Source organism: Crinia signifera, chromosome 5 (assembly GCF_055691185.1).
Source record: "Crinia signifera chromosome 5, ASM5569118v1, whole genome shotgun sequence".
NCBI classification, from domain to species: domain Eukaryota; kingdom Metazoa; phylum Chordata; class Amphibia; order Anura; family Myobatrachidae; genus Crinia; species Crinia signifera.
Genome location: NC_139221.1, coordinates 334,714,352 through 334,734,761, shown reverse-complemented (window position 1 = coordinate 334,734,761; position 20,410 = coordinate 334,714,352). Strand labels below are relative to the sequence as shown.

The 20,410-nt window shown below is 48.1% G+C and overlaps 1 protein-coding gene across 7 annotated transcripts in view; it reads left to right on the top strand.

The window, feature by feature from the left end:
- The window catches only part of MROH1 (maestro heat like repeat family member 1), a 405,085-nt gene that overhangs the window by 54,798 nt on the left and 329,877 nt on the right, over positions 1–20,410 (top strand). For all 7 annotated transcript variants that reach the window (XR_014444044.1, XR_014444045.1, XM_083145076.1 and 4 more), the window contains exons 6-9: positions 10,878–10,976; positions 11,174–11,325; positions 18,010–18,150; positions 20,269–20,361. Coding sequence is in view for 5 of the 7 variants with exons in the window: in XM_083145076.1 (XP_083001202.1) it covers positions 10,878–10,976; positions 11,174–11,325; positions 18,010–18,150; positions 20,269–20,361 (485 nt within the window). In the remaining 2 variants the exon portion in view is untranslated. The remainder of the gene's footprint in view (positions 1–10,877; positions 10,977–11,173; positions 11,326–18,009; positions 18,151–20,268; positions 20,362–20,410) is intronic.

Here is a 20,410-nt window from a genome sequence, read left to right as displayed (position 1 = left end):
GTACTAGTACTGTATTACTATTGCTCTCTCCTGTGGTAATAGTGATAGGAGGATGCTGGTACTACTGGTACTCTCTCCTGTAGTAATAGTGATAGGAGGATGCTGGTACTAGTACTGTATTACTATTGCTCTCTCCTGTGGTAATAGTGATAGGAGGATGCTGGTACTACTGGTTCTCTATCCTGTAGTAATAGTGATAGGAGGATGCTGGTACTAGTACTGTATTACTATTGCTCTCTCCTGTAGTAATAGTGATAGGAGGATGCTGGTACTAGTACTGTATTACTATTGCTCTCTCCTGTAGTAATAGTGATAGGAGGATGCTGGTACTATTACTGTACTACTGGTACTCTCTCCTGTAGTAATAGTGATAGGAGGATGCTGGTACTAGTACTGTATTACTATTGCTCTCTCCTGTAGTAATAGTGATAGGAGGATGCTGGTGCTATTACTGTACTACTGGTGCTCTCTCCTGTAGTCACAGTGATAGGAGGATGCTGGTACTAGTACTGTACTACTGGTACTCTCTCCTGTAGTAATAGTGATAGGAGGATGCTGGTACTAGTACTGTACTACTGGTGCTCTCTCCTGTAGTAATAGGAGGATGCTGGTACTAGTACTGTACTACTGGTGCTCTCTCCTGTAGTAATAGTGATAGGAGGATGCTGGTACTATTACTGTACTACTGGTGCTCTCTCCTGTAGTAATAGTGATAGGAGGATGCTGGTACTAGTACTGTATTACTATTGCTCTCTCCTGTAGTAATAGGAGGATGCTGGTGCTATTACTGTACTACTGGTGCTCTCTCCTGTAGTCATAGTGATAGGAGGATGCTGGTACTATTACTGTACTACTGGTGCTATCTCCTGTAGTAATAGTGATAGGAAGATGCTGGTACTAGTACTGTATTACTATTGCTCTCTCCTGTGGTAATAGTGATAGGAGGATGCTGGTACTACTGGTACTCTCTCCTGTAGTAATAGTGATAGGAGGATGCTGGTACTAGTACTGTATTACTATTGCTCTCTCCTGTGGTAATAGTGATAGGAGGATGCTGGTACTACTGGTACTCTCTCCTGTAGTAATAGTGATAGGAGGATGCTGGTACTAGTACTGTATTACTATTGCTCTCTCCTGTGGTAATAGTGATAGGAGGATGCTGGTACTACTGGTTCTCTATCCTGTAGTAATAGTGATAGGAGGATGCTGGTACTAGTACTGTATTACTATTGCTCTCTCCTGTGGTAATAGTGATAGGAGGATGCTGGTACTACTGGTACTCTCTCCTGTAGTAATAGTGATAGGATGATGCTGGTACTAGTACTGTATTACTATTGCTCTCTCCTGTGGTAATAGTGATAGGAGGATGCTGGTACTAGTACTGTATTACTATTGCTCTCTCCTGTGGTAATAGTGATAGGAGGATGCTGGTACTAGTACTGTATTACTATTGCTCTCTCCTGTGGTAATAGTGATAGGAGGATGCTGGTACTAGTACTGTATTACTATTGCTCTCTCCTGTGGTAATAGTGATAGGAGGATGCTGGTACTACTGGTACTCTCTCCTGTAGTAATAGTGATAGGAGGATGCTGGTACTAGTACTGTATTACTATTGCTCTCTCCTGTGGTAATAGTGATAGGAGGATGCTGGTACTAGTACTGTATTACTATTGCTCTCTCCTGTGGTAATAGTGATAGGAGGATGCTGGTACTACTGGTTCTCTATCCTGTAGTAATAGTGATAGGAGGATGCTGGTACTTGTACTGTATTACTATTGCTCTCTCCTGTGGTAATAGTGATAGGAGGATGCTGGTACTAGTACTGTATTACTATTGCTCTCTCCTGTGGTAATAGTGATAGGAGGATGCTGGTACTATAACTGTACTACTGGTACTTTCTCCTGTGGTAATAGTGATAGGAGGATGCTGGTACTAGTACTGTACTACTGGTGCTCTCTCCTGTAGTAATAGTGATAGGAAGATGCTGGTACTAGTACTGTATTACTATTGCTCTCTCCTGTGGTAATAGTGATAGGAGGATGCTGGTACTACTGGTACTCTCTCCTGTAGTAATAGTGATAGGAGGATGCTGGTACTAGTACTGTATTACTATTGCTCTCTCCTGTGGTAATAGTGATAGGAGGATGCTGGTACTAGTACTATATTACTATTGCTCTCTCCTGTGGTAATAGTGATAGGAGGATGCTGGTACTAGTACTGTATTACTATTGCTCTCTCCTGTGGTAATAGTGATAGGAGGATGCTGGTACTAGTACTGTATTACTATTGCTCTCTCCTGTGGTAATAGTGATAGGAGGATGCTGGTACTAGTACTGTATTACTATTGCTCTCTCCTGTGGTAATAGTGATAGGAGGATGCTGGTACTACTGGTACTCTCTCCTGTAGTAATAGTGATAGGAGGATGCTGGTACTAGTACTGTATTACTATTGCTCTCTCCTGTGGTAATAGTGATAGGAGGATGCTGGTACTAGTACTGTATTACTATTGCTCTCTCCTGTGGTAATAGTGATAGGAGGATGCTGGTACTAGTACTGTATTACTATTGCTCTCTCCTGTGGTAATAGTGATAGGAGGATGCTGGTACTAGTACTGTATTACTATTGCTCTCTCCTGTGGTAATAGTGATAGGAGGATGCTGGTACTACTGGTACTCTCTCCTGTGGTAATAGTGATAGGAGGATGCTGGTACTAGTACTGTATTACTATTGCTCTCTCCTGTGGTAATAGTGATAGGAGGATGCTGGTACTAGTACTGTATTACTATTGCTCTCTCCTGTGGTAATAGTGATAGGAGGATGCTGGTACTACTGGTACTCTCTCCTGTAGTAATAGTGATAGGAGGATGCTGGTACTAGTACTGTATTACTATTGCTCTCTCCTGTGGTAATAGTGATAGGAGGATGCTGGTACTACTGGTACTCTCTCCTGTAGTAATAGTGATAGGAGGATGCTGGTACTAGTACTGTATTACTATTGCTCTCTCCTGTGGTAATAGTGATAGGAGGATGCTGGTACTACTGGTTCTCTATCCTGTAGTAATAGTGATAGGAGGATGCTGGTACTAGTACTGTATTACTATTGCTCTCTCCTGTGGTAATAGTGATAGGAGGATGCTGGTACTACTGGTTCTCTATCCTGTAGTAATAGTGATAGGAGGATGCTGGTACTAGTACTGTATTACTATTGCTCTCTCCTGTAGTAATAGTGATAGGAGGATGCTGGTACTATTACTGTACTACTGGTGCTCTCTCCTGTAGTCATAGTGATAGGAGGATGCTGGTACTAGTACTGTACTACTGGTGCTCTCTCCTGTAGTAATAGTGATAGGAGGATGCTGGTACTATTACTGTACTACTGGTACTCTCTCCTGTAGTAATAGTGATAGGAGGATGCTGGTACTAGTACTGTATTACTATTGCTCTCTCCTGTGGTAATAGTGATAGGAGGATGCTGGTACTAGTAATGTATTACTGGTGCTCTCTCCTGTAGTAATAGTGATAGGATGATGCTGGTGCTATTTCTGTACTACTGGTGCTCTCTCCTGTAGTAATAGTGATAGGTGGATGCTGGTGCTAGTACTGTACTACTGGTGCTCTCTCCTGTAGTAATAGTGATAGGAGGATGCTGGTACTACTACTGTACTACTGGTGCTCTCTCCTGTAGTAATAGTGATAGGAGGATGCTGGTACTAGTACTGTACTACTGGTGCTCTCTCCTGTAGTAATAGTGATAGGAGGATGCTGGTACTAGTACTGTACTACTGGTGCTCTCTCCTGTAGTAATAGTGATAGGAGGATGCTGGTACTAGTACTGTACTACTGGTGCTCTCTCCTGTAGTAATAGTGATAGGAGGATGCTGGTACTAATACTGTACTACTGGTGCTCTCTCCTGTAGTAATAGTGATCGGAGGATGCTGGTACTAGTACTGTACTACTGGTGCTCTCTCCTGTAGTCATAGTGATAGGAGGATGCTGGTACTAGTACTGTACTACTGGTGTGCTCTCCTGTAGTAATAGTGATAGGAGGATGCTGGTACTAGTACTGTACTACTGGTGCTCTCTCCTGTAGTAATAGTGATAGGAGGATGCTGGTACTATAACTGTACTACTGGTGCTTTCTCCTGTGGTAATAGTGATAGGAGGATGCTGGTACTATTACTGTACTACTGGTGCTCTCTCCTGTAGTAATAGTGATAGGAGGATGCTGGTACCATTACTGTACTACTGGTGCTCTCTCCTGTAGTCATAGTGATAGGAGGATGCTGGTACTAGTACTGTACTACTGGTGCTCTCTCCTGTAGTAATAGTGATAGGAGGATGCTGGTACTATTACTGTACTACTGGTACTCTCTCCTGTAGTAATAGTGATAGGAGGATGCTGGTACTATTACTGTACTACTGGTACTCTCTCCTGTGGTAATAGTGATAGGAGGATGCTGGTACTAGTACTGTATTACTATTGCTCTCTCCTGTGGTAATAGTGATAGGAGGATGCTGGTACTACTGGTACTCTCTCCTGTAGTAATAGTGATAGGAGGATGCTGGTACTAGTACTGTATTACTATTGCTCTCTCCTGTGGTAATAGTGATAGGAGGATGCTGGTACTAGTACTGTATTACTATTGCTCTCTCCTGTGGTAATAGTGATCGGAGGATGCTGGTACTATAACTGTACTACTGGTACTTTCTCCTGTAGTAATAGTGATAGGAGGATGCTGGTACTAGTACTGTACTACTGTTGCTCTCTCCTGTAGTAATAGTGATAGGAGGATGCTGGTACTATTACTGTACTACTGGTGCTCTCTCCTGTAGTAATAGTGATAGGAGGATGCTGGTACCATTACTGTACTACTGGTGCTCTCTCCTGTAGTCATAGTGATAGGAGGATGCTGGAACTAGTACTGTACTACTGGTGCTCTCTCCTGTAGTAATAGTGATAGGAGGATGCTGGTACTATTACTGTACTACTGGTACTCTCTCCTGTAGTAATAGTGATAGGAGGATGCTGGTACTAGTATTGTATTACTATTGCTCTCTCCTGTGGTAATAGTTATAGGAGGATGCTGGTACTAGTACTGTATTACTATTGCTCTCTCCTGTGATAATAGTGATAGGAGGATGCTGGTACTACTGGTACTCTCTCCTGTAGTAATAGTGATAGGAGGATGCTGGTACTAGTACTGTATTACTATTGCTCTCTCCTGTGGTAATAGTGATAGGAGGATGCTGGTACTAGTACTGTATTACTATTGCTATCTTCTGTGGTAATAGTGATAGGAGGATGCTGGTACTAGTACTGTATTACTATTGCTCTCTCCTGTGGTAATAGTGATAGGAGGATGCTGGTACTACTGGTACTCTCTCCTGTAGTAATAGTGATAGGAGGATGCTGGTACTAGTACTGTACTACTGGTACTCTCTCCTGTAGTAATAGTGATAGGAGGATGCTGGTACCATTACTGTACTACTGATACTCTCTCCTGTAGTAATAGTGATAGGAGGATGCTGGTACTAGTACTGTATTACTATTGCTCTCTCCTGTAGTAATAGTGATAGGAGGATGTTGGTACTAGTACTGTACTACTGGTGCTCTCTCCTGTAGTAATAGTGATAGGAGGATGCTGGTACTAGTACTGTACTACTGGTACTCTCTCCTGTAGTAATAGTGATAGGAGGATGCTGGTACTATTACTGTACTACTGGTGCTCTCTCTTGTAGTAATAGTGATAGGAGGATGCTGGTACTAGTACTGTACTACTGGTACTCTCTCCTGTAGTAATAGTGATAGGAGGATGCTGGTACTAGTACTGTACTACTGGTGCTCTCTCCTGTAGTAATAGTGATAGGAGGATGCTGGTACTATTACTGTACTACTGGTGCTCTCTCCTGTAGTAATAGTGATAGGAGGATGCTGGTACTAGTACTGTATTACTATTGCTCTCTCCTGTAGTAATAGTGATAGGATGATTCTGGTGCTATTACTGTACTACTGGTGCTCTCTCCTGTAGTCATAGTGATAGGAGGATGCTGGTACTATTACTGTACTACTGGTGCTCTCTCCTGTAGTAATAGTGATAGGAAGATGCTGGTACTAGTACTGTATTACTATTGCTCTCTCCTGTGGTAATAGTGATAGGAGGATGCTGGTACTACTGGTACTCTCTCCTGTAGTAATAGTGATAGGAGGATGCTGGTACTAGTACTGTATTACTATTGCTCTCTCCTGTGGTAATAGTGATAGGAGGATGCTGGTACTACTGGTACTCTCTCCTGTAGTAATAGTGATAGGAGGATGCTGGTACTAGTACTGTATTACTATTGCTCTCTCCTGTGGTAATAGTGATAGGAGGATGCTGGTACTACTGGTACTCTCTCCTGTAGTAATAGTGATAGGAGGATGCTGGTACTAGTACTGTATTACTATTGCTCTCTCCTGTGGTAATAGTGATAGGAGGATGCTGGTACTACTGGTACTCTCTCCTGTAGTAATAGTGATAGGAGGATGCTGGTACTAGTACTGTATTACTATTGCTCTCTCCTGTGGTAATAGTGATAGGAGGATGCTTGTACTAGTACTGTATTACTATTGCTCTCTCCTGTGGTAATAGTGATAGGAGGATGCTGGTACTAGTACTGTATTACTATTGCTCTCTCCTGTGGTAATAGTGATAGGAGGATGCTGGTACTAGTACTGTATTACTATTGCTCTCTCCTGTGGTAATAGTGATAGGAGTATGCTGGTACTAGTACTGTATTACTATTGCTCTCTCCTGTGGTAATAGTGATAGGAGGATGCTGGTACTACTGGTACTCTCTCCTGTAGTAATAGTGATAGGAGGATGCTGGTACTAGTACTGTATTACTATTGCTCTCTCCTTTGGTAATAGTGATAGGAGGATGCTGGTACTAGTACTGTATTACTATTGCTCTCTCCTGTGGTAATAGTGATAGGAGGATGCTGGTACTAGTACTGTATTACTATTGCTCTCTCCTGTGGTAATAGTGATAGGAGGATGCTGGTACTACTGGTACTCTCTCCTGTAGTAATAGTGATAGGAGGATGCTGGTACTAGTACTGTATTACTATTGCTCTCTCCTGTGGTAATAGTGATAGGAGGATGCTGGTACTACCGGTACTCTCTCCTGTAGTAATAGTGATAGGAGGATGCTGGTACTAGTACTGTATTACTATTGCTCTCTCCTGTGGTAATAGTGATAGGAGGATGCTGGTACTATTACTGTACTACTGGTGCTCTCTCCTGTAGTAATAGTGATCGGAGGATGCTGGTACTATTACTGTACTACTGGTACTCTCTCCTGTAGTAATAGTGATAGGAGGATGCTGGTACTAGTACTGTATTACTATTGCTCTCTCCTGTAGTAATAGTGATCGGAGGATGCTGGTACTATTACTGTACTACTGGTACTCTCTCCTGTAGTAATAGTGATAGGAGGATGCTGGTACTAGTACTGTATTACTATTGCTCTCTCCTGTAGTAATAGTAATCGGAGGATGCTGGTACTATTACTGTACTACTGGTACTCTCTCCTGTAGTAATAGTGATAGGAGGATGCTGGTACTACTACTGTACTACTGGTACTCTCTCCTGTAGTAATAGTGATAGGAGGATGCTGGTACTAGTACTGTACTACTGGTCCTCTCTCCTGTAGTAATAGTGATAGGAGGATGATGGTACTATTACTGTACTACTGGTGCGCTCTCCTGTAGTAATAGTGATAAGAGGATGCTGGTACTACTGGTACTCTCTCCTGTAGTAATAGTGATAGGAGGATGCTGGTACTAGTACTGTATTACTATTGCTCTCTCCTGTGGTAATAGTGATAGGAGGATGCTGGTACTAGTACTGTATTACTATTGCTCTCTCCTGTGGTAATAGTGATAGGAGGATGCTGGTACTAGTACTGTATTACTATTGCTCTCTCCTGTGGTAATAGTGATAGGAGGATGCTGGTACTAGTACTGTATTACTATTGCTCTCTCCTGTGGTAATAGTGATAGGAGTATGCTGGTACTAGTACTGTATTACTATTGCTCTCTCCTGTGGTAATAGTGATAGGAGGATGCTGGTACTACTGGTACTCTCTCCTGTAGTAATAGTGATAGGAGGATGCTGGTACTAGTACTGTATTACTATTGCTCTCTCCTGTGGTAATAGTGATAGGAGGATGCTGGTACTAGTACTGTATTACTATTGCTCTCTCTTGTGGTAATAGTGATAGTAGGATGCTGGTACTAGTACTGTATTACTATTGCTCTCTCCTGTGGTAATAGTGATAGGAGGATGCTGGTACTAGTACTGTATTACTATTGCTCTCTCCTGTGGTAATAGTGATAGGAGGATGCTGGTACTAGTACTGTATTACTATTGCTCTCTCCTGTGGTAATAGTGATAGAAGGATGCTGGTACTAGTACTGTATTACTATTGCTCTCTCCTGTAGTAATAGTGATCGGAGGATGCTGGTACTATTACTGTACTACTGGTACTCTCTCCTGTAGTAATAGTGATAGGAGGATGCTGGTACTACTACTGTACTACTGGTACTCTCTCCTGTAGTAATAGTGATAGGAGGATGCTGGTACTAGTACTGTACTACTGGTCCTCTCTCCTGTAGTAATAGTGATAGGAGGATGATGGTACTATTACTGTACTACTGGTGCGCTCTCCTGTAGTAATAGTGATAGGAGGATGCTGGTACTACTGGTACTCTCTCCTGTAGTAATAGTGATAGGAGGATGCTGGTACTAGTACTGTATTACTATTGCTCTCTCCTGTGGTAATAGTGATAGGAGGATGCTGGTACTAGTACTGTATTACTATTGCTCTCTCCTGTGGTAATAGTGATAGGAGGATGCTGGTACTAGTACTGTATTACTATTGCTCTCTCCTGTGGTAATAGTGATAGGAGGATGCTGGTACTAGTACTGTATTACTATTGCTCTCTCCTGTGGTAATAGTGATAGGAGTATGCTGGTACTAGTACTGTATTACTATTGCTCTCTCCTGTGGTAATAGTGATAGGAGGATGCTGGTACTACTGGTACTCTCTCCTGTAGTAATAGTGATAGGAGGATGCTGGTACTAGTACTGTATTACTATTGCTCTCTCCTGTGGTAATAGTGATAGGAGGATGCTGGTACTAGTACTGTATTACTATTGCTCTCTCCTGTGGTAATAGTGATAGGAGGATGCTGGTACTAGTACTGTATTACTATTGCTCTCTCCTGTGGTAATAGTGATAGGAGGATGCTGGTACTACTGGTACTCTCTCCTGTAGTAATAGTGATAGGAGGATGCTGGTACTAGTACTGTATTACTATTGCTCTCTCCTGTGGTAATAGTGATAGGAGGATGCTGGTACTACTGGTACTCTCTCCTGTAGTAATAGTGATAGGAGGATGCTGGTACTAGTACTGTATTACTATTGCTCTCTCCTGTGGTAATAGTGATAGGAGGATGCTGGTACTATTACTGTACTACTGGTGCTCTCTCCTGTAGTAATAGTGATCGGATGATGCTGGTACTATTACTGTACTACTGGTACTCTCTCCTGTAGTAATAGTGATAGGAGGATGCTGGTACTAGTACTGTATTACTATTGCTCTCTCCTGTAGTAATAGTGATCGGAGGATGCTGGTACTATTACTGTACTACTGGTACTCTCTCCTGTAGTAATAGTGATAGGAGGATGCTGGTACTAGTACTGTATTACTATTGCTCTCTCCTGTAGTAATAGTGATCGGAGGATGCTGGTACTATTACTGTACTACTGGTACTCTCTCCTGTAGTAATAGTGATAGGAGGATGCTGGTACTACTACTGTACTACTGGTACTCTCTCCTGTAGTAATAGTGATATGAGGATGCTGGTACTAGTACTGTACTACTGGTCCTCTCTCCTGTAGTAATAGTGATAGGAGGATGATGGTACTATTACTGTACTACTGGTACTCTCCCCTGTAGTAATAGTGATAGGAGGATGCTGGTACTAGTACTGTACTACTGGTGCTCTCTCCTGTGGTAATAGTGATAGGAGGATGCTGGTACTAGTACTGTAGTACTGGTACTCTCTCCTGTAGTAATAGTGATAGGAGGATGCTGGTACCATTACTGTACTACTGGTACTCTCTCCTGTAGTAATAGTAATAGGAGGATGCTGTTACTATTACTGTACTACTGGTACTCTCTCCTGTAGTTATAGTGATAGGAGGATGCTGGTACCATTACTGTACTACTGGTACTCTCCCCTGTAGTAATAGTGATAGGATGATGCTATTACTATTACTGTACTACTGGTACTCTCTCCTGTAGTTATAGTGATAGGAGGATGCTGGTACCATTACTGTACTACTGGTACTCTCCCCTGTAGTAATAGTGATAGGAGGATGCTGGTACTATTACTGTACTACTGGCACTCTCTCCTGTAGTAATAGTGATAGGAGGATGCTGGTACCATTACTGTACTACTGGTACTCTCCCCTGTAGTAATAGTGATAGGAGGATGCTGGTACCATTACTGTACTACTGGTACTCTCCCCTGTAGTAATAGTGATAGGAGGATGCTGGTACTATTACTGTACTACTGGCACTCTCTCCTGTAGTAATACTGATAGGAGTATGCTGGTACCATTACTGTACTACTGGTACTCTCCCCTGTAGTAATAGTGATAGGAGGATGCTGGTACTATCACTGTACTACTGGCACTCTCTCCTGTAGTAATAGTGATAGGAGGATGCTGGTACCATTACTGTAGTACTGGTGCTCTCTCCTGTAGTAATAGTGATAGGAGGATGCTATTACTGTTCCTGTACATATAACATCTCTTCTCTTAGTGTTTGGGATGGTTCCATTTCTGAATTCCGTCCTTGGAACGATGCTTCCGATGTTGCCAATGGCGAAGCAGGATCCGATGAAAGCCGTGTTCTGTGTTGGTAAGTGTGATGTGTGTTGCAGGGTCCTGTCTGCTAATAACCATACCCCACGCTATCCCCGCTGTATCACTAATTGTATTACCCCCACACATGATGAGGTTATCTGTATGTCTCTGGCACTGTGAGAACATCGGGCCGATCCCGTCTGATGGTGCATTATGTTCCTGATCACACCACGGGTAACCCTCTCCTGTCAGCCCTACAGCACTTCACCGAGAGCATCCAGGAGTATCTGGCTAACCTGGACAAAGCTCCTGACCCCACCGTCAGGAAAGACACCTTCTCCAGTGACCTGTTCAGCGCCTACGATGTCCTGTTCAATAGCTGGCTGCAGAACCGCGAGTCCAAGGTAAGGAGGCTGCCCGTGCACATGTGGGGAGATGCGTACATAATGTGTACTGGAGATGCTGCAACAGTGACGTGTCCACCCCCCCTCCCACTGTGCTCACACCCCACAGTCACATGCACTGTGATAGGGGCGGCACTCAGCTCACACGCCATAGTCACACACTGTGATAGGGGCGGTAATCAGCTCACACACCATAGTCACATGCACTGTGATAGGGGCGGTAATCAGCTCACACACCATAGTCACACATGGTGATAGGGGCGGCACTCAGCTCACACACCATAGTCACACGCACTGTGATAGGGGCGGTAATCAGCTCACACGCCATAGTCACACACTGTGATAGGGGCGGTAATCAGCTCACACACCATAGTCACATGCACTGTGATAGGGGCGGTAATCAGCTCACACACCATAGTCACACATGGTGATAGGGGCGGCACTCAGCTCACACACCATAGTCACACGCACTGTGATAGGGGCGGCACTCAGCTCACACACCATAGTCACACACTGTGATAGGGGCGGTAATCAGCTCACACACCATAGTCACACGCACTGTGATAGGGGCGGTAATCAGCTCACACGCACTGTGATAGGGGCGGTAACCAGCTCACACCCCACAGTCACATGCACTGCGATAGGGGCGGTAATCAGCTCACACCCCATAGTCACACGCACTGTGATAGGAGCGGTAATCCGCTCACACACCATAGTCACACGCACTGCGATAGGGGTAGAAATCAGCTCACACACCATAGTCACATGCACTGTGATAGGGGCGGTAATCAGCTCACACACCATAGTCACATGCACTGTGATAGGGGCGGTAATCAGCTCACACACCATAGTCACACACACTGTGATAGGGGCGGTAATCATCTCACACACCATAGTCACACGCACTGTGATAGGGGCGGTAATCAGCTCACACACCATAGTCACACACTGTGATAGGGGCGGTAATCATCTCACACACCATAGTCACATGCACTGTGATATGGGCGGTAATCAGCTCACGTACCATAGTCACATGCACTGTGATAGGGGCGGTAATCAGCTCACACACCATAGTCACACGCACTGTGATAGGGGCGGTAATCAGCTCACACACCATAGACATACGCACTGTGATAGGGGCGGTAATCAGCTCACACACCATAGTCACACGCACTGTGATAGGAGCGGTAATCAGCTGACACACCATAGTCACACGCACTGTGATAGGGGCGGTAATCAGCTCACACACCATAGTCACACGCACTGTGATAGGAGCGGTAATCAGCTCACACACCATAGTCACACGCACTGTGATAGGAGCGGTAATCAGCTCACACACCATAGTCACACGCACTGTGATAGGAGCGGTAATCAGCTCACACACCATAGTCACACACTGTGATAGGGGCGGTAATCAGCTCACACACCATAGTCACACACTGTGATAGGGGCGGTAATCAGCTCACACACCATAGTCACACGCACTGTGATAGGAGCGGTAATCAGCTCACACACCATAGTCACACACTGTGATAGGGGCGGTAATCAGCTCACACACCATAGTCACACACTGTGATAGGGGGGGTAATCAGCTCAAACACCATAGTCACACGCACTGTGATAGGAGTGGTAATCAGCTCACACACCATAGTCACACACACTGTGATAGGGGCGGTAATCAGCTCACACACCATAGTCACACGCACTGTGATAGGGGCGGTAATCAGCTCACACACCATAGTCACACGCACTGTGATAGGAGCGGTAATCAGCTCACACACCATAGTCACACACTGTGATAGGGGCGGTAATCAGCTCACACACCATAGTCACACACTGTGATAGGGGCGGTAATCAGCTCACACACCATAGTCACACGCACTGTGATAGGGGCGGTTATCATCTCACACACCATAGTCACACACTGTAATAGGGGCGGTAATCGGCTCACACACCATAGACACATGCACTGTGATAGGGGCGGTAATCAGCTCACGCACCATAGTCACACACACTGTGATAGGGGCGGTAATCAGCTCACACACCATAGACACATGCACTGTGATAGGGGCGGTAATCAGCTCACACACCATAGTCACATGCACTGTGATAGGGGCGGTAATCAGCTCACACACCATAGTCACACACTGTGATAGGGGCGGTAATCAGCTCACACACCATAGTCACACGCACTGTGATAGGGGCGGTTATCATCTCACACACCATAGTCACACACTGTGATAGGGGCGGTAATCAGCTCACACACCATAGTCACATGCACTGTGATAGGGGCGGTAATCAGCTCACACACCATAGTCACACACTGTTAAAGGGGCGGTAATCAGCTCACACACCATAGACACATGCACTGTGATAGGGGCGGTAATCAGCTCACACACCATAGTCACACACTGTTAAAGGGGCGGTAATCAGCTCACACACCATAGACACATGCACTGTGATAGGGGCGGTAATCAGCTCACACACCATAGTCACACGCACTGTGATAGGGGCGGTAATCAGCTCACACACCATAGTCACATGCACTGTGATAGGAGCGGTAATCCGCTCACACACCATAGTCACACGCACTGTGATAGGGGCGGTTATCATCTCACTCACCATAGTCACACACTGTGATAGGCGCGGTGATCAGCTCACACACCATAGTCACACGCACTGTGATAGGGAGGTACTCAGCTCACGCGCCAGAGTCACACGCACTGTGATAGGGGCGTTGATCAGCTCACACACCATAGTCACACACTGTGATAGGGGCGGTAATCAGCTGACGCACCATAGTCACATGCACTGTGATGGGGCGGTAATCAGCTCACGCACCATAGTCACACGCACTGTGATAGGGGCGGTAATCAGCTCACACGCCATAGTCACATGCTCTGTGATAGGGGCCGTAATCAGCTCACGCGCCATAGTCACACGCACTGTGATAGGGGCGGTCATCAGCTCACACACCATAGACACATGCACTGTGATAGGGGCGGTAATCAGCTCACGCACCATAGTCACACGCACTGTGATGGGGCGGTAATCAGCTCACGCACCATAGTCACACACTGTGATAGGGGCGGTAATCAGCTCACACACCATAGTCACATGCACTGTGATAGGGGCGGTAATCAGCTCACACACCATAGTCACACACTGTGATAGGGGCGGTAATCAGCTCACACACCATAGTCACACACTGTGATAGGGGCGGTAATCAGCTCACACACCATAGTCACACACTGTGATAGGGGCGGTAATCAGCTCACACACCATAGTCACACGCACTGTGATATGGGCAGTTATCATCTCACACACCATAGTCACACACTGTAATAGGGGCGGTAATCGGCTCACACACCATAGACACATGCACTGTGATAGGGGCGGTAATCAGCTCACACACCATAGTCACATGCACTGTGATAGGGGCGGTAATCAGCTCACACACCATAGTCACACACTGTTAAAGGGGCGGTAATCAGCTCACACACCTTAGACACATGCACTGTGATAGGGGCGGTAATCAGCTCACACACCATAGTCACACACTGTTAAAGGGGCGGTAATCAGCTCACACACCATAGACACACGCACTGTGATAGGGGCGGTAATCAGCTCACACACCATAGTCACACGCACTGTGATAGGGGCGGTAATCAGCTCACACACCATAGTCACATGCACTGTGATAGGAGCGGTAATCAGCTCACACACCATAGTCACACGCACTGTGATAGGGGCGGTTATCATCTCACACACCATAGTCACACACTGTGATAGGCGCGGTGATCAGCTCACACACCATAGTCACACGCACTGTGATAGGGAGGTACTCAGCTCACGCGCCAGAGTCACACGCACTGTGATAGGGGCGGTGATCAGCTCACACACCATAGTCACACACTGTGATAGGGGCGGTAATCAGCTGACGCACCATAGTCACATGCACTGTGATGGGGCGGTAATCAGCTCACGCACCATAGTCACACGCACTGTGATAGGGGCGGTCATCAGCTCACACACCATAGACACATGCACTGTGATAGGGGCGGTAATCAGCTCACGCACCATAGTCACACGCACTGTGATGGGGCGGTAATCAGCTCACGCACCATAGTCACACACTGTGATAGGGGCGGTAATCAGCTCACACACCATAGTCACATGCACTGTGATAGGGGCGGTAATCAGCTCACACACCATAGTCACACACTGTGATAGGGGCGGTAATCAGCTCACACACCATAGTCACACACTGTGATAGGGGCGGTAATCAGCTCACACACCATAGTCACACACTGTGATAGGGGCGGTAATCAGCTCACACACCATAGTCACACGCACTGTGATATGGGCAGTTATCATCTCACACACCATAGTCACACACTGTGATAGGGGCGGTAATCGGCTCACACACCATAGACACATGCACTGTGATAGGGGCGGTAATCAGCTCACACACCATAGTCACATGCACTGTGATAGGGGCGGTAATCAGCTCACACACCATAGTCACACACTGTTAAAGGGGCGGTAATCAGCTCACACACCTTAGACACATGCACTGTGATAGGGGCGGTAATCAGCTCACACACCATAGTCACACACTGTTAAAGGGGCGGTAATCAGCTCACACACCATAGACACACGCACTGGGATAGGGGCGGTAATCAGCTCACACACCATAGTCACACGCACTGTGATAGGGGCGGTAATCAGCTCACACACCATAGTCACATGCACTGTGATAGGAGCGGTAATCAGCTCACACACCATAGTCACACGCACTGTGATAGGGGCGGTTATCATCTCACACACCATAGTCACACACTGTGATAGGCGCGGTGATCAGCTCACACACCATAGTCACACGCACTGTGATAGGGAGGTACTCAGCTCACGCGCCAGAGTCACACGCACTGTGATAGGGGCGGTGATCAGCTCACACACCATAGTCACACACTGTGATAGGGGCGGTAATCAGCTGACGCACCATAGTCACATGCACTGTGATGGGGCGGTAATCAGCTCACGCACCATAGTCACACGCACTGTGATAGGGGCGGTAATCAGCTCACACGCTATAATCACATGCTCTGTGATAGGGGCCGTAATCAGCTCACGCGCCATAGTCACACGCACTGTGATAGGGGCGGTAATCAGCTCACACACCATAGACACACGCACTGTGATAGGGGCGGTAATCAGCTCACGCACCATAGTCACACGCACTGTGATGGGGCGGTAATCAGCTCACGCACCATAGTCACACGCACTGTGATAGGGGCGGTAATCAGCTCACGCACCATAGTCACATGCACTGTGATAGGGGCGGTACTCAGCTCACACACCATAGTCACATGCACTGTGATAGGGGCGGTAATCAGCTCACACGCCATAGTCACACACGCACTGTGATAGGGGCGGCACTCAGCTCACACGCCATAGTCACACACGCACTGTGATAGGGGCGGCACTCAGCTCACACACCATAGTCACATGCACTGTGATAGGGGCGGCACTCAGCTCACACACCATAGTCACACGCACTGTGATAGGGGCGGCACTCAGCTCATACACCATAGTCACACGCACTGTGATAGGGGCGGTACTCAGCTCACACACCATAGTCACATGCACTGTGATGGGGCGGTAATCAGCTCACGCACCATAGTCACACGCACTGTGATAGGGGCGGTAATCAGCTCACGCACCATAGTCACATGCACTGTGATAGGGGCGGTACTCAGCTCACGCACCATAGTCACATGCACTGTGATAGGGGCGGTAATCAGCTCACACGCCATAGTCACACACGCACTGTGATAGGGGCGGCACTCAGCTCACACACCATAGTCACACACGCACTGTGATAGGGGCGGCACTCAGCTCACACACCATAGTCACATGCACTGTGATAGGGGCGGCACTCAGCTCACACACCATAGTCACATGCACTGTGATAGGGGCGGCACTCAGCTCACACGCCATAGTCACACATGCACTGTGATAGGGGCGGCACTCAGCTCACACACCATAGTCACATGCACTGTGATAGGGGCGGCACTCAGCTCACACACCATAGTCACATGCACTGTGATAGGGGCGGCACTCAGCTCACACACCATAGTCACACACGCACTGTGATAGGGGCGGCACTCAGCTCACACACCATAGTCACATGCACTGTGATAGGGGCGGCACTCAGCTCACACGCCATAGTCACACATGCACTGTTATAGGGGCGGTAATCAGCTCACACACCATAGTCACACGCACTGTTATAGGGGCGGTAATCAGCTCACACACCATAGTCACACGCACTGTGATAGGGGCGGCACTCAGCTCACACGCCATAGTCACACATGCACTACTCACAAATACAAGGCTGCATACCTGTTAGTATATAACAGCAGGCGTAGTGCCAGCATGAAGCCCCTGGTTACACTCCCCTGCCTCCGCATAGTAACAGGCTGGTTCTGGCTCTGTGCAGCGTTGTGGTCATTCAGAGAAGCCGCCTGTGTCAGTGATGTCACCACGTTAGACGTCCCATTGGCTGCATACATTCATCATCAGAATGACTGTGTCCTATGCACCAGTCAGACACTGTGGAGATACTGCTGCTGTTCTATGGTGTAGTAGTAGAATAAGCCCCACCGTCTTCTCCCTCAGGTCCGGCTCGCAGTGGTGGAAGCTCTTGGTCCAATGAGTCACTTACTCCCCAATGAGAAGCTGGAGGAGCAGCTGCAGCGCCTGGTTCCGGGTATTCTCTCCCTGTACAAGAAGAACGTGGACACTTTCTTTGTGACTAAGGTGAGTGGAGAATGGCTGACGGCTCACGGTAAGGTGTAGACCCAATTAAGCTGCACATTTTCTGGACCATTTACGCTAGCTGCCCCCTGCTGGGGTCTCCAGAGGCTGCGAGCAGAAACCGGCTGCTGTGAGCTACGGTCTCTGCTCCCTGCTGGGGTCTCCAGAGGCTGCGAGCAGACACCAGCTGCTGTGAGTTAGTCGTGGTCCCCTGCTTGGGTCTCCAGAGGCTGCGAGCAGAAACCAGCTGCTGTGAGTTACAGTTGCTGCCCCCTGCTGGGGTCTCCAGAGGCTGCGAGCAGACACCAGCTGCTGTGAGTTAGTCGTGGTCCCCTGCTTGGGTCTCCAGAGGCTGCGAGCAGAAACCAGCTGCTGTGAGTTACAGTCGCTGCCCCCTGCTGGGGTCTCCAGAGGCTGCGAGCAGACACCAGCTGCTGTGAGTTAGTCGTGGTCCCCTGCTTGGGTCTCCAGAGGCTGCGAGCAGAAACCAGCTGCTGTGAGTTACAGTCGCTGCCCCCTGCTGGGGTCTCCAGAGGCTGCGAGCAGACACCAGCTGCTGTGAGTTAGTCGTGGTCCCCTGCTTGGGTCTCCAGAGGCTGCGAGCAGAAACCAGCTGCTGTGAGTTACAGTCGCTGCCCCCTGCTGGGGTCTCCAGAGGCTGCGAGCAGACACCAGCTGCTGTGAGTTAGTCGTGGTCCCCTGCTTGGGTCTCCAGAGGCTGCGAGCAGAAACCAGCTGCTGTGAGTTACAGTCGCTGCCCCCTGCTGGAGTCTCCAGAGGCTGCGAGCAGACACCAGCTGCTGTGAGTTAGTTGTGGTCCCCTGCTTGGGTCTCCAGAGGCTGCAAACAGAAACCAGCTGCTGTGAGTTACGGTCGCTGTGCCCTGCTGGGGTCTCCAGAGGCTGTGAACAGAAACCGGCTGCTGTGAGTTATGGTCGCTGTCCCCTGCTGGGGTCTCCAGAGGCTGCAAGCAGAAACCAGCTGCTGTGAGTTACAGTCGCTGCCCCCTGCTGGGGTCTGCAGAGGCTCCGAGCAGAAACCAGCTGCTGTGAGTTACAGTCGCTGCCCCCTGCTGGGGTCTGCAGAGGCTGCGAGCAGAAACCGGCTGCTGTGAGTTACAGTCGCTGTCCCCTGCTGGGGTCTCCAGAGGCTGCGAGCAGAAACTGGCCGCTGTGAGTTATGGTCTCTGCCCCCTGCTGGGGTCTCCAGAGGCTGCGAGCAGAAACCGGCTGCTGTGAGTTACGGTCTCTGCCCCCTGCTGGGGTCTCCAGAGGCTGCGAGCAGAAACCGGCTGCTGTGAGTTACGGTCTCTGCTCCCTGCTGGGGTCTCCAGAGGCTGCAAGCAGAAACCAGCTGCTGGCCGGACGTCTCGGCAGGTCTGTCTGTAATGGCTGGACGTCTCGCCGGTCTGTCTGTAATGGCTGGACGTCTCGCCGGTCTGTCTGTAATGGCTGGACAACTTGCCGGTCTGTCTGTAATGGCTGGACGTCTCGCCGGTCTGTCTGTAATGGCTGGACGTCTCGCCGGTCTGTCTGTAATGGCTGGACGTCTCGCCGGTCTGTCTGTAATTGCTGGACGTCTCGCCGGTCTGTCTGTAATGGCCGGACGTCTCGCCGGTCTGTCTGTAATGGCCGGACGTCTCGCCGGTCTGTCTGTAATGGCTGGACGTCTCGCCGGTCTGTCTGTAATGGCTGGACGTCTCGGCCCGTCTGTCTGTAATGGCCGGACGTCTCGGCCCGTCTGTCTGTAATGGCCGGACGTCTCGCCGGTCTGTCTGTAATGGCTGGACGTCTCGCCGGTCTGTCTGTAATGGCTGGACGTCTCGCCGGTCTGTCTGTAATGGCTGGACGTCTCGCCGGTCTGTTCTGTAATGGCTGGACGTCTTGCCGGTCTGTCTGTAATGGCTGGACGTCTCGGCCCGTCTTTCTGTAATGGCTGGACGTCTCGCCGGTCTGTCTGTAATGGCTGGACGTCTCGCCGGTCTGTCTGTAATGGCTGGACGTCTCGCCGGTCTGTCTGTAATGGCCGGATGTCTCGGCCCGTCTGTCTGTTGTAGAGGCAGCTTTATTGCTGTTGGAGTAATTACTGATCTCCTGTCCTGTGTTACTCTTCTCTTGTCAGAGTTTCTGTCAGATCCTGGAGAGTGCAGTGGCTAATGGGAACCGCACGCTAGAGCCTCAGATGGACGCCATACTGGTGGCATTACATTCCCAGGTGAGTGCCCGTTATCCCGGCAAGTTAGTCTGCAGTATATCCTATAGTC